Raw genomic sequence first — 14,829 nt, forward strand, 5'->3', positions numbered from 1 at the left:
AACTTCTCTCCTTTCAGGTGTGATTTTTATATTGCCCATACCTGTTACTTGCCCCAGGTGAGTATAAAAGGAGCATCACATGCTTGAAACAATCTTATTTATCCACAACTTTGAAAGGGTGACAATAATTTTGTCCAGCCCATTTTTGGAGTTTGGTGTGACATTATGTCCAATTTGCTTTTTTTCCTCCTTTTTTGGTTTAGTTCCAATACATAGAAAGGGAATAAACATGTGTATAGAAAAACATGTGTTACTGCAATCCTTTTCTGTGAGAAATACTTCATTTTCTTGAAACATTTCAGGGGTGCCAAGATATATTGATATGAGTTTTTTTTAAATTTATACTGGATCCTGCATGTCACCCGGTCAGAGGCCATATGCCCAGCAGAGGCGAGTGGAATAAGCGTGTTAGGGTACCATCCGAAGTGAGGCCACCTCTGCATGGTGGATGGTGGACGCGTTTTGATCAAAAAGTGTGCTAAGAGCCTCCCTTTTTGACCAAGAGTGCTGCTGCTGCAACACTCTTTTTTGTAATATATATATATATATATATATATATATATATATATATATATGTATGTATGTATGTGCCGTTTGTAGTAGTATTAAACCTCATAAGCTGACTGAAGTATAGGATACCTCCATCATCACCAGCTTGTCAGGATATGCAAGATCTCCAGGAGCAGGTTTATAGCCCAGGATATCAGTCTGAATATATATGGTTGTCCGGTAGACAAGCCTCTCTTGTACATCTTCTAGCATCTGCTTCACCAATGCAGAAAAGGCGCCAAGCTGTTCAACTAAATACAGCCAAAAAAAAAAAGACAGATAAAAGTTAAATATTATCAATAAAAACAGTGGCAGCAGACATTTCAAGTGTTACTCTCATTTAACACAACTTTTTATATTTCACAGAGAAACATTTAAAATGTTGATGGTTTGAGGGGTTACATGAGCTTAAATGGGCACTGTCATTTGGAAAAACTTTTGACATGTCCTAACGACACGTCAAAAGTTTTGATCTGTGAAGGTTCAGACCTCCACTTTTCAGGAGAACGAGTCGGGAGAAGTTTGCAATCATCGTGACTCTGCGTGACGTGATCAAGATTGTCTCATAATGGAAGTCTATGAGTGTGTCTCGATCACTTGACACGGTGAAGGGATAGGAGCGCAGGGCAGCACAGACTTTTCCCAGCTCGTTCTACTGATCGGCAGAGCTCTGAACACTCTGACCCCAGCCGATCAAGGACAAGTCAAAAGTTTTTTAAGTGACAGGTGCACTATGAAGATGCTTACAGGAAAAGTAAAAGCTTTATTAACTCTTTAAAAACGTTCCTGCTATATAACAATAGACATGCAGTATATAATTTACAATGACCCCAAAAACAGAGCATTTCATTTAAAATGGTATTCCCTTATCAGAAAATTGTATTTTAAACTATCACCCCAAGACATCTAAAGTAGTTTAATCACAAACTGAGACAGGCATGTTTTTGCCTGTCTCATCCAACATAAAGTCCTTTTATTGTCAGTGTGGTGTTGTCTCAGGAGGAAGGAGCCAAAAAAGGAAGTGAGACAACACATCATCCTCTGCTGTCTTAGGAGGCCTGGCTTGATCTTGTCTTTAAGTTGAGGCTCCACCCCCTAAATGGTGTACCCACCTCTGTCCAGACCCTACAGCCTGAACCACCATCTCTCTGTCATCTACACTTATACATATATATATCTTTATTGGGGCATTTAGGGATAAATGAGAAGCTAAAAATTCCACAGGCAAAGAAGCAGACAGGGAATAGATACAGCAGCTGCTGCAGGCTTACTGAACGGCTGCATAGAGCAATGTTCTATTCTGAAGAGCAATGTTCTGCAGCAGCTCTGGGAGGGAAACTAGCAGGAGTGCTGTGAGAAGGGAGTAGGTCAGGTGGAAGGGTTGTGATGGAGAGCTGAGGGGAAGCAATGCAGTCTGGGAATTGTAGTAGTGAGCAACTGCTCAACCAAGAAGTATATTGATTGCTGACTTATGAAGAGAGAACTACAGATTCTTGGTGGTTTCAGAACTGGAACAGACAGGTATGCAATGCTATATAATTGTACAGAATGTTTATTCTTTTTCCTGACTTCGGGGTACCCATTTATTTTCTTGCATTTATGTTCTCCAGGTATACTGTTTGGTTTACTACTGGCATTTAATATTACCATAGTAAACCAGTCCCACAGGTTAAAGCATACCTGTCAGATCACTCCAAAAAAAAAAAACTGTTATATGTTGCTCAGTACCTTATCTCAATCATGTACATATAATTTGTATGTGTCTAAGGCCTATATTTCTTTCAGAATTACCTTTTATTTGCCATAACTACTCAGTGAGGTTTCTGTCCATGCAGAGGCATGAGGCGTGTCCCTCTCTTCTCCTCACTGTGATGACTCCTCCCCTCCCTCACTCTGCTCTGACTAACAGAGGGCCGGGAGCAAACACAGCAGCACTGGACCTGCCTGCAGCCCTGTCAATCACTCATGATGTCCATGACGTGTCGATAACCACTGGACACTGCAGGACTGGTATGTGTCCCAGGAAGCAGGGGGACCTCTAGTGGCCACTTTTCTGACTGGCTTTTTCAGTATGAAATACTGAAAATTTTCTGATGAAAGCAATTGCAAAACCTATTGTTTTAGCATGCTTTATAACATATAAAAAGTTATTGTATCTGACAGTGCCCATTTAAGCATAACTGGCAGTGCTTTAAGTGCAATCTAAATTAAATTGATTAGAAACCAATGTGATTTTTTTGTGGTGCGTCATTGGTGTTACGGAACTAAAATGTCTATACAAAGAACGTCCTTTAAAATTGCCCATTGTAAGTGAATCAGTTAAATCCTCCAAACTGTTAGATTAAATTTAAGAAGGTTAAATATAGGAGTGTGCCCTACCATTGTTTTGTACATGATCTTCAAGCATTTCAATCTTCAATATACCACAAAGTTCCGAGAGTGTTTCCAAGTGAACAACATGAATGATGAGCGGCCGTAACACATCATAAAGAGACAGACACAATTTCTCCAAAAGTTCACTGTAATAAGAAACAAAACAAAAAAAAGACTACAATTGTAGGTTTGGAGTACTACAAAATCTTAAAGTAAAGTGAGTAAGAACCTGTAACCAGATCTGGTCCTTCATGACTATGGGGTGGTTTCCAGCTATAAAGGTCAACCTGTCCAAAACTGAAGCACTTCCTCTTAATCTTCCTTTAACCCTTTCTACTCTCTTGCGTGCTAATTAGTCTTCTACTGTGATTAAATACCTGGGTGTCTCCCTTACTTCCTCTTATTCTTCTCTTTACTCTACTAATTTTCTTCCTCTCCTCAGGAAGCTCCGAGCCCTCATGGAGAAATGAGGGCCCCGAACTATGATGGCCCCGGCATATGATAATTTCAACATACGATGGCCTCTCAGAGGCCATCGCATGTTGAAGGTAGCATGAACATACAATGCTTTTGTATGTCGGGGCCATTGCATAAACGGCTATAACCCACCACCTGTTCCCGCCGCTCCTGACTGTCCTCTTCAGGCTCCGCTGCATAGCCGTTGCTCTCCTTCGTCGCCATCACATCGCCGCACATGCCGTCCTTCTCTAGGTATGTGTGGGGTTATTGCTGTAGGAAATTCAAACTGTTCTCTTCCTCCTCGCCTATGTGGTCTTTCCTTTATCACCCCAATTTTCCCTCTGGTCTGTCCTCTGGTATGGTGTGGGAATGGGGCTCCAGGGGTCTTTTCTGTTGGGCTGACGTGGTGGACCCTCTCTTTTGCTCCCTCCTGCCCTTTGACTCTTTGGTTACCCGCAGGGAGATCTCCCTGTCTGAACGGTTCCATAACCTTCAGCTTATGGGGGACATTTATCAATGTTTGCTTATGTATTCCTTTTTTAGCTATTTTTTCCTTACTATTTTTTTCAGCCTACTTTCAGCCTATTGATAAATTTCATTCACTTAAGCACTTTTTCTTTTTTTGCTTTGGTAGTGGCTTTTTCTGCTCCATGTCTGAGCTGGAGTAAATTTAGTAGTTTTTTTCTTGCGATGCGACTTTTTTGCGACTTTCGCACTTGATAAATCTCTGACCACTGCAAGTCAAAAATCACTTTTTGCTTTGGGAAGCAAGATTTTTATTTTTTGCTTAGGACACTGAACTTGCAAAAAGTCGCAGAAGAAAGAGAGTAGTCGCACGTGCGACTTTTTTGCGACAATTTTAAGCAAAAAAACGACTAAATGCTTTGATAAATGTCCCCCTATATGTCTTCTTTGCTGAACTCTATGGTTGTTTCCCAACCCACTGGCTTTGAACGGTTGTGTTGTAATGGACTTTAGGCTCAGGGACTTCTCTCTGACATTTACTCTCTCCTTTTCATGCTTAAGGCGGGGACACCCCCCCCCCCCCCCCCATCGTTATACGAGCCAATGGGAGGAGGTCTTGAACACTACCATCTCTACCCAGCAATGATGGATTATTTGGGAAAGGACATCTAAGGCCTCTATTTGCACAACATATAAGAAGACTCAATACAAAATGCTCATGGTGTGGTATTACACCCTGGAGTTATTGAATAGGCTGAATGAACCCTGTTATCCCCACTCAGTGATGACGCTGCGGCGTGGACTGGGGACGGTCTTCCATATCTTCTGGTCTTGCCCCTTATAGTGGACTATTGGCGTATGGTGCAACGTTTGCTTACTGATGTGTTAGGTGTTTCCGTACCCTTGGACCCCCGTCACTATCTTTTGCACCTGTCTTTTCAGTCCTTATCTAAAAAAATGTTTAAGTTTTTTATGCATATAGTGTTCGCTGCAAAGACCCTCATAGCTAAAAGCTGGAAGAAGACCCTCCCTCCTTCTGAACTAGATTTGTTAAACCATGTGCATGAGATCCGTGCTCTGGAATCTCTTACAGCTTCCTTGAACAATTCTGTGACTTTGTTTCTTTCTTTGTGGGAACCTTGGGACCACTTTTCTGATCACCAACCCCCTTGAACTGCTTTGCCTTTTTTCTTGTCCCCTTCTTCTCTTCTTTTCCCTTCCTTCCTGACCACCCTCCCTCTCCTTCCTATGGTGTTTTGTCTCTTAAGTTGGTCTTGTGCATCTTGTTGTTCCCCCCCCCCCCTCTTTTTTCTCATATCTGTGGCTTGTTAGGCCACTGTGTTTGTCTTTGTTTGTGTCTAATTCTTCTAGCTTTGTGCCGCCCAATGAAGCAGTTTGATGCTTTTTTTTGTACTTTGTTGGGCTGTCTAAGCTAAATGGGCGCTTCCTATGCTATGCTGTTGTTTGATTTTCTGCCCATTTTTCTGTGCATTGTTTGCTGGTTTTGAGTTTGTGTTTGTATTCTTTTTATAACAAAATTTCGATAAAAAATTACAGTTTAAAAAAAATAATAATAATAATCTGTATCCAGGACAAGCTGCCCTTAATAGTAGAACCTATGGCCCAGATTTATCAGACAGTGAGGACAGAAACTGCCTGATGAGAGCAAATCAGACAGCTCGATAAATCTGGGCCATTTTGTTTTATTATCACATGAGCACACATGCAATGGCATAGCACTAATCAGTAATATTGGCAATCTACTTATGCACCCTGCCTTATAGCAGAATATACAAGAGGATCCCCGGAGAGCAGCACGGAATAGGGTAAGAGACCTCTGGTCACCATCTTTACGCTCATCAGACCCTTACAATTGCATCTAAAGGATTAATAGCAGATATCAGCATGATCGCTGATGTTCGCTATTACCAGTGAGGCCGGGACCTGCAGTCTATGAAGCCTTAATAGGGATTTCTAAGCTTACAAGAAAAAAAAAGAAATGTACTTAACAGAATGGTCACCTAATGAATACATATGGGGGAATGAATCTGTCAGTCCAGAATAAAATTTACAAATTTACCACATACTCCAATTTTGGTGTTGGTTTGGTGAAAAATTCTTTGTAAAGTTGGTGTTCATCTTGGCATACGTGGACCATGAATGCACAACCACTTCTCACCTACAAGAAAAGAAATGTGCTTTTAACTACAATCCTTGAAAGGTGTATTACACAATCGTCAGCCATCAATCCTCCACACCGTATTAAAGCTGACCAATTAATTCAATCAATAGACCTCTGTGTATCTCACAGTTCCATAGCATGTCAAGCTGTAAAGAGCAAAAATGGGATGGAGTGAATTCAGAATAACATGTTCAGTAACCACAACTACAGGGTGGGCCATTTATATGGATACACCTTAATAAAATGGGAATGGTTGGTGATATTAACTTCCTGTTTGTGGCACATTAGTATATGTGAGGGGGGAAACTTTTCAAGATGGATGGTGACCATGGCGGCCATTTTGAAGTTGGCTATATTGAATCCAACTTTTGTTTTTTTCAATAGGAAGAGGGTCATGTGGCACATCAAACTTATTGGGAATTTCACAAGAAAAACAATGATGTGCTTGGTTTTAATGTAACTTTATTCTTTCATGAGTTATTTACAAGTTTCTGACCACTTATAAAATGTATTCAATGTGCTGCCCATTGTGTTGGATTGTCAATGCAACCCTCTTCTCCCACTCTTCACACACTGATAGCAGCACCGCAGGAGAAATGCTAGCACAGGCTTCCAGAATCCATAGTTTCAGGTGCTGCACATCTCGTATCTTCACAGCATAGACCATTGTCTTCAGATGACCCCAAAGATAAAAGTCTAAGGGGGTCAGATCGGGAGACCTTGGGGGCTGTTCAACTGGCCCACGACGACCAATCCACTTGATGTGTTTCCCTCTTTATGCACTGAAGCTGGCACGTTCCCTGAGTTTCTCCAGCAAGATGGTGCACCACCACATTATGGGTGTCAGGTCCGAGCATTCCTAGATGAACAGTTTCCTGGAAAGTGGATTGGTTGTCGTGGGCCAGTTGAACAACCCCCAAGGTCTCCCAATCTGACCCCCTTAGACTTTTATCTTTGGGGTCATCTGAAGGCAATTGTCTATGCTGTGAAGATACGAGATGTGAAGCACCTGAAACTACGGATACTAGAAGCCTGTGCTAGCATTTCTCCTGCGGTGTTGCTATCAGTGTGTGAAGAGTGGGAGAAGAGGGTTGCATTGACAATCCAACACAATGGGCAGCACATTGAACACATTTTATAGTCAGAAACTTGTAAATAACTCATGAAAGAATAAAGTTACAAGGACATCATTGTTTTTCTTGTGAAATTCCCAATATGTTTGATGTGTCACATGACCCTCTTCCTATTGAAAAAACTAAAGTTGGATTCAAAATGGCCGACATCAAAATGGCCGCCATGGTCACCACCCATCTTGAAAAGTTTCCCTCTCAAATATACTTATGAGCCACAAACAGGAAGTTAATATCACCAACCATTCCCATTTTATTAAGATGTATCCATATAAATGGCCCACCCTGTACAGTGTGGAATACATGGAATGCTTACCAGTGTACAGTGATCCCTGTTGTTTTGGCAGGTTAGATCTGTTATTGTGCTGGTGATACTTGGACTGAGCAAGCTCTCTCGCTGATCTAAATAGCACTGATGTATTTCACCAAGAAGTAGCTGATACCTTGTAAAGAACATTAAAATAAAAAGTCACCACAGGTACATGTTGCAAAATCTGAGCCTGTAATTTTCTGTGTGTAATACCACACATTAAAGCGTTACTTTCATTAACCCTTGAGGACAAAACCAATTTTTCGTTTTTTCCTCCTCCCCTTTTAGGAGCCATAACTCTTATTTTTCCACCCACAGACCCATGAGTGTTTTTTTTGTTGTTGTTGTTTTTTGCGTGACCAATTGTACTTTGACACCTTTCACTTTACCATAAAATGTATAGTACAAACAAACAAAAATATTAATATTATTGATGGTGGGAAATTATATTTATGCAGTGAACTTTATGGTAAAGCTGACATATTCTCTTCTCTATTCTGTGGGTCAATGCAATTAAAATTTTGGACTTTGTAAAATGGGAACAGGAGAAAAACCAAAACCATGAATATAACATAAGTGCAAAAACATACACATAAAAAACACAGAGACTGATTATAAGCATACAATCAGAAAAAGAGCATTCGTGTCGGAAACATTGTGCAGGTCACACAAAGACATTATGCTATAAAACTGTATATAAAAAAAAGAAAAAGAAAAAACTCCACATAAACAGCAGATATCAGTTCGCTGGGTCTTTGTGAATTAAAGGGTAAAGGCTAGGTTCACACTACGGAATTTCCGCTTCCACTTTGAAATTGTAGGCAGAAATTCCGCTTACTAAAATGTATAGTGTAGTGAATGGGTTTCCGTTCACAAATTCACACTTCGGAATTTATGACGCGGAATTTGTGAACGGAAAATCTGCTTGAAAATTTCCGCCTCAAGAATGGCGTTGCTCATTCTTCAGGCGGGAATACTTGCAGAACACATTGCAGTCTATTGGAGACGGCAGTGTCCTCAAGGTCCTAGCGCTGATTCAGCCAGAATCTTCTTCCTTCCATATTCTCACCATCCTGCCAGCAAGGATGGGGAAAATCTGAAGTTAGAAAGTCTCTGCCACCATCCTGGGTGGGGAGCTAAACTTACCTAGTTCTGTTTTCTTTGGCTGTAGTCACAACCCCCCCCAGCATGATTGATAGCCCTCCTCAACGCTCTGTTCTCTAAACAGACCGGAGGGGATGTGTTTATAGCAAACAGGACTTGGCTAGTATAGCTCCCGCCCATCCCTGGCGGTTGGAACGCCCCTGGGGATGGAGAGTAAGAAGATTTTTCCATACAAAACGAGTTGCCACGCTTTATATAAGGTAAAATCTAATGACAGGTTTAAGACACAAGGACCCAGGGGTCTGACATATGCTCTTTTTGTTGAGATTTGTTCTTCCTACTTTTGCATTTTTTTATAGCAGTATATGTCTGTGTGACATGCACAATGTTTCAGTTAGTAATGCTCTTTTTCTAATTGTATGCTTATGTTTAACCTGCCTTATTCTGGACCACTAGGTAAGAAAGGATTAACCTCTCCACCACATTAGATCATCAAAGAATTTCACCACTTTGAATCAACAGGGATGGTGGCATTAATATCTATCCTCTCTGCTACCAGGGAAACATTAATCCCTGCCCTCCCTCAAACTATTTGGGAAGCTAACATTAGCTTCCCTTCTACCCGGTACCATCAGATCGGAATTAGACATATATTTTTTTTTAACCTGTCCTTATTTTTCCCTGGTCTAATAATAATGCTATTCTTTTACAAAGTACTAAATGGTTAAATTAAAATCATGCATTTGCATTAAGGTGCATTCACATCTCAATTTTTGCATGTGTCAAACATATCAGCTTAAGACCATTTGCTAAAGATCAGATGTGTCTAAAAATTGTATTAGTCAGATACACGGTAGTATGTTTTAACACGTTTCGGTCCATTTTATAAAAAATATAAATAAAAATAAATTGTATCAGTTTTTTTTCTCAATCTTTGTAACTATTTCAAAGCAACTAAACGTGATAAAAAAACAAAAACAAAAAAAGTGTATGATTAAATGGATCGACACATACAGTGATATTATTAAATACAATATACATAGACAGTAGTGTTATTTAAAAAAAATAATTTAAATCAGTTTCCGAATTAGGACAAAAAGTTGTGGTCAATCTTGATTTTCCATTCAATGAAAAAAAGAAAATGGATACAAACAGATGCATGTAAGTCAATGTATATGTCTAGATATATGATTTTAAGTACAAAATCCTATGACCTAGACAGAAGTAAAAATCGTGATGTGAATGCGCCCTTTCAGTTTTCTGTTCTACAGTAGTTTAGACTTTCTTCTGTTGTTAATAATACTCACTCTGGTAACTTCTCTGACCGTTGTTCCATTTGTTCAATGAGCGTCTAGGCAAACAAAGAAAAACAGTCAACTAGACTTGGTGTAAAATTAATTTTGTCACTGTTCTAATGTTAAACAGACCCGTTCAACATGAAGATTATTATTACATATCATTTATCAAGACAAGTTACGGTACAATTTCCACCCGGACCTGAATCTTAAAAGGAGTCCTGCAGCCTTTATACAACTTATCCCCTTTCTGCAGGATAGGGGATAAGTGTCTGATCGTGGAGGGTCCAAACGCTGGGACACCTGCGATCTCACTCTCCCCAATGCAGGAGGCATGTCGCCGTGGCTGACACACACCCTCCATATATTTCTATGGGAGAGGTGGAGATGCAGCATTCTAGTATCCCCGCCTCTCCCATAGAGCTGAATGGAGGGGGCGTATCTGTCGACCTCTAAGGCTGCATTCACATCTCGTTTTTGCAATACGGTTCCTGTATCAGGACCGGACCGAACCGCATACAACAGTATATACCTCTGTACAGTTTTAAACCGTATACGGTTTGAAAACGGATGTCGGGTTGCATACGGTTTAATAAGTTTTTTTTTGTCCTTAATTAAATAAAGGTCTTCTTATTCTATTTGTGGGAAGACCTTTCGGCGTGCACTGCTGCAAAATCGTATTGTGCAAATCGGATTAAACCGTACGCATATACGGTTCTGTATGGTTCCCATTAACCACCATTTAAAAAAAACAAAAACACGTATACGGGTTGTTTCCGTTTTTTCACCCAGACATAAAACCGTAGTAGACTACAGTTTTGTGTACGGGAAAAAAAAACGGATAAAACCGTAAATGATGCAAAACGTACACAACCGGATGCTACGTTTGACATACGGTTTTCAATGACATGTCTATACATACGGTTAGCAATACGGTTCCATAAGTTTTTTTACACTGAAACCAGATACGGGAACTATACTGCAAATTACAGAAAATTACACAGTAAAAATTTACAGTGTGAACACAGCAAAACTATCCTATTGAATACAATGGGAATGGGCTGCAAGTAGAATGAGTACACTGAGATCACAGAAAGCCTATCATAATTTATGTTGTATTTTATGAGACACACAAAAGAATGTAAGAACTCTTACCCTGACTTTTGGAGCTGCTCCCCGAAATTTGACATAAAATAATGTAAAAGCATTGTCAGATTGTGGTGCAGTAGATGGATCCTGATGAAAAACAAAATAATTTACATTTATTTAGAAATTAAAACAATTATCAACACATTTATCTAAAGGAGATGGAGTGGAGTACTTCTTAGATACTGCCTCAAAGTAATGTACAACAAAGACCATTTAGAGGATGTTATGTGAATATGTGCACTACAGTCTTAAAGGACATCTGTACTGCATGAATTTTACATATTCCTGTGCCCGGGCTGCAAAAATAAACAAAATAATCTTTAACTCACCTTCCTACGTTCCCCGGCCAGAGCTCCTTACATGACTGTGCGCTAAGCCTATCACCGGCCGAGGCAGGACATCGCTGTGGCCAGTGATACGCTGACGGCTCTGTGACGTTACATTCCCCAGGAAGCAGCAAGAGGATCGCAGCAGAGGACCGTGAGGCCGGTAACACAGCAACGGGGGAATGTAGGAAGGGGAGTTCAAGTTTATTTTGTTTATTTTTGCAGCCCGGGCACAGGAATATGTAAAATTCATGCAGTAAAGATGTCATTTAATGCAGTGAATGACAAAAGAGTGAAGGCACAACAGACTGCGATGTGAAGATCCCACAGTCAAAAGGAAAAGTCTTCATATTAACCAGTATTGTTCAAAAGAAGCAGTAAAGTAAGGTAAAGAACGCTAAAGGAAAAAACAGAACAAAGACTATTTCAGAGCAAAAACATAATTCAACACAGAATCAGACAGAAGAAAACCAATGCCACCCATGCCATACCATTCCTGACATACCCGTTTTAGAAGTTGATTTGTGAGGTTTTGTAGTGTGTTCACTGTGTAAGTCTTCATAAGGTGCATAGCTTTAGAGAGACATTGCTTAAACTTTGCCAGATAAACAGGATAATCTTTATAATTTGGCTGTACATAAAAAAAATAAAAAAATAAACATAAGGGAATAAGAGTTAGACATTTTTTCAACCTACATGTCTACATGATAAATATGCAGAATATGAAAAATTTAAATGCCTAGCTAGTTTCATCAATAGTTCTAGAAATCAAGCCACACAAGCCTTATTTTACAGAACAGAATAGTAAATGTAACACTCCATGATATATTAATCATCCAGAATCCTAACAAAATGGTATTGTGGGGCCCCAAATTTGGGAGGCCCCTTGTTTATTGAGTTTGAGTCAATAAACAAGGGGCTACGAGGGGCCCAGGTGGTGAGGGGAGTGAGAAGGCAGTGTGGCAGTTTACCAGTTAACACTTAGTTGAGAAATAAAAACTAATTTACGGTATTTTGCTTACCGTAAAATCTCTTTCGCTGAGGATCCATTGGGGGACACAGAGACCGTGGGTATATCTTGCTGCCACTAGGCAAAACTAAAAGAAAATTTGCCCCGCCTACTGACTCTGAGCTAATCAGTTTAGTCCCAAAACAGTAGGAGAGGACCGACAGAAAAAGAAAAACAGCAACTGTCCAAGGGAAACAGACAAAAACGAACCAAAACTAGCCCCCAGGACATAAAACCGAACCATGGTCAAAAGAACAAAATGGGTGGGCGCTGTGTCCCCCAAAAAATCTACTTTTCTCAGGCGGCTCCATTGGGGGACACAGACCATGGGATGTATCAAAGCATTCCCCAGTGTGGGAGAGAACCCAAAGTAAATCAGGCGGGAGGCTGAGCCACAGCCACCTGCAACACCTTGCCACCCAAACCGGCGTCAGCAGATGCAAAAGTGTGAGCCTGGTAAAATTTGGTAAAAGTGTGCAAGGACGACCAGGTGGCCACCTTACAGACTTGCAAGGCCGAAGCCCTATTGCGGAAAGCCCAGGTGGCCCCAACGGAACAAGTGGAATGAGCTGTGACCCGGAAAGGCGGAGACTTCCCACTGCATCGGTAGGCTTCCGATATGGCAGAACAGATCCACTGCGAAATGGTCGCCATTGAAGCTGGAAGTCCCTTACGACGGCCCTCCGTTAGCACAAAGAAGGAGTCACACTGACAGAAAGATGAAATGACCGAAAGGTAAATCCGAACAGCCCAAACCACGTCAAGACAATGAAACAAGGGCTCTTTGGGATGGGATGGACCAGGCAAAAATATGGGAGGACAATATCCTCTTCAGGTGAATAGAAGAGACCACCTTAGGTAAAAAGGTGGGGGGTTGGTCGAAAAACTACCTTGTCCTGATGCAGAACCAGATAGAGGGAACAGCAGGAGAGAGCTGCCAATTCAGAAACCCTCGGATGGAAGTGACCGCAATAAGGAAAGCCACCTTCCAGGAAAAAACGCGAAGAGGAATGTCCCAGAGAGGTTCAAATGGAGCACCTTGTAATGCACCGAGAACCAGGTTCAGATCCCAAGGTGGAGTGGGGGATCTGCACGGCGGAGCCACATGAACTACGCCCTGCAGAAAGGTGCGGAAGTGAGGCTCGGACGACAGGGGACACTGAAAGAATAGAGAGAGCCGACACATGACCCTTAAGAGAACTGAGGGCCAAGCATTGCTCCAGGCCAGACTGTAAAAAGGAAACAAAACGCAGAAGGGAAAAAACGACTGGTGAGAAAGATTAAGTCTCACACCATTGGAAATACGCCTGCCAAGTACGGTGATAAATCTTTGCAGAGGAAGGCTTACGAGCCCTAATCATTGTGCGGATCACCTGGGGAGAAAACCCCCTGACCTTTAGAACCGCGGTTTCAACCGCCACGCCGTCTAATGCAGCGATAGCAAATTGGAGTGGCAAAGGGGATCTTGAGAGAGCAGGTCGGGATGACGAAGTGGTACATCGGCTAAGAGGCGAACTACATCGGTGTACCACGCGTGTCTGGGCCAGTCCAGAGTAGGGATCGACCGATTTTCGGTACGGGCGATAATCACGACTTTGGGCATTATCGGTATCGGCAATTACCTTGCCGATAAGCCGATAATGCCCCGCCCCTACCGCACCGCGACCGCCACCCCCCCGACCCTGTCCGGGCTGTCCTTCTCCGGCGGTCATCTTCTCCACTCAGGGCAGGCTCCGGCCTAGTACGCTGCATAGACGCCGCTATGCCGTGACGTCAGGTGCGTCGCTGCACACGGGCGTCACGGCGTCTATGCAGCGTACTAGGTCGGAGCCTGCCCGGAGTGGAGAAGATGACCGCCGGAGAAGGACAGCCCGGACCGGTTCACTCTTCACCCGGAACGCCCTCGGACACTACAGGAAGGAAGGATGGATGGCCCGGACCACCCTGACAGGTAGGGGGAGAGAAGCGGGTGGCGGCGGCGGCCTATGGCCCCGCAAAAGCCACTGCAGATGATTGATTTAAAGCGCCTGCTTTAAATCAATGATCTGCAGCGGTGTCGCAGGGGGTTAAATAGCCAAAAACTTATACCGGAATATCGGTATAAGTTATCGGCTATCGGCCCTAACCTGCACCGATTATCGGTATCGGCCCTAAAAAACGGATATCGGTCGATCCCTAGTCCAGAGCCACGAGAATGGCGGAGACTCCCTCCGCTTTGAGCTTCCTCACAACCCTGGAAAGGAGAGGAAGGAAGAGATAGGGGAGGACGAAGTGCAATCAGAGGATCACTAGAGCGTCCATGGCTAGAGCCTGGGGATCGCGGGACTTTGCAACGTAGCAAGGAACTTTCTGTTTGTGGTGCAATGTGAAGATGTCCACGTCCGGAGTCCCCCAGGAGTTGCAGATTTCCGCAAACACCTCCGGATGTAGGGACCACTTGCCGGGGGTCAGCCTAGAGCGGCCCCGGGATCTAAAGGG

General features: G+C 42.3%; 1 protein-coding gene across 2 annotated transcripts in view; it reads right to left on the reverse strand.

The window, feature by feature from the left end:
* COG3 (component of oligomeric golgi complex 3) overlaps nt 1–14,829 on the reverse strand; it is a 108,986-nt gene that overhangs the window by 63,832 nt on the left and 30,325 nt on the right. For both annotated transcript variants that reach the window (XM_056555415.1, XM_056555413.1), the window contains exons 7-13: nt 11,848–11,973; nt 11,023–11,103; nt 9,880–9,923; nt 7,475–7,601; nt 5,934–6,025; nt 2,929–3,068; nt 640–800 (exon numbers count right to left, since the gene is read on the reverse strand). In XM_056555415.1, coding sequence (XP_056411390.1) covers nt 640–800; nt 2,929–3,068; nt 5,934–6,025; nt 7,475–7,601; nt 9,880–9,923; nt 11,023–11,103; nt 11,848–11,973 — 771 coding nt within the window. The remainder of the gene's footprint in view (nt 1–639; nt 801–2,928; nt 3,069–5,933; nt 6,026–7,474; nt 7,602–9,879; nt 9,924–11,022; nt 11,104–11,847; nt 11,974–14,829) is intronic.

Source organism: Hyla sarda, chromosome 2 (assembly GCF_029499605.1).
Source record: "Hyla sarda isolate aHylSar1 chromosome 2, aHylSar1.hap1, whole genome shotgun sequence".
NCBI lineage: Eukaryota > Metazoa > Chordata > Amphibia > Anura > Hylidae > Hyla > Hyla sarda.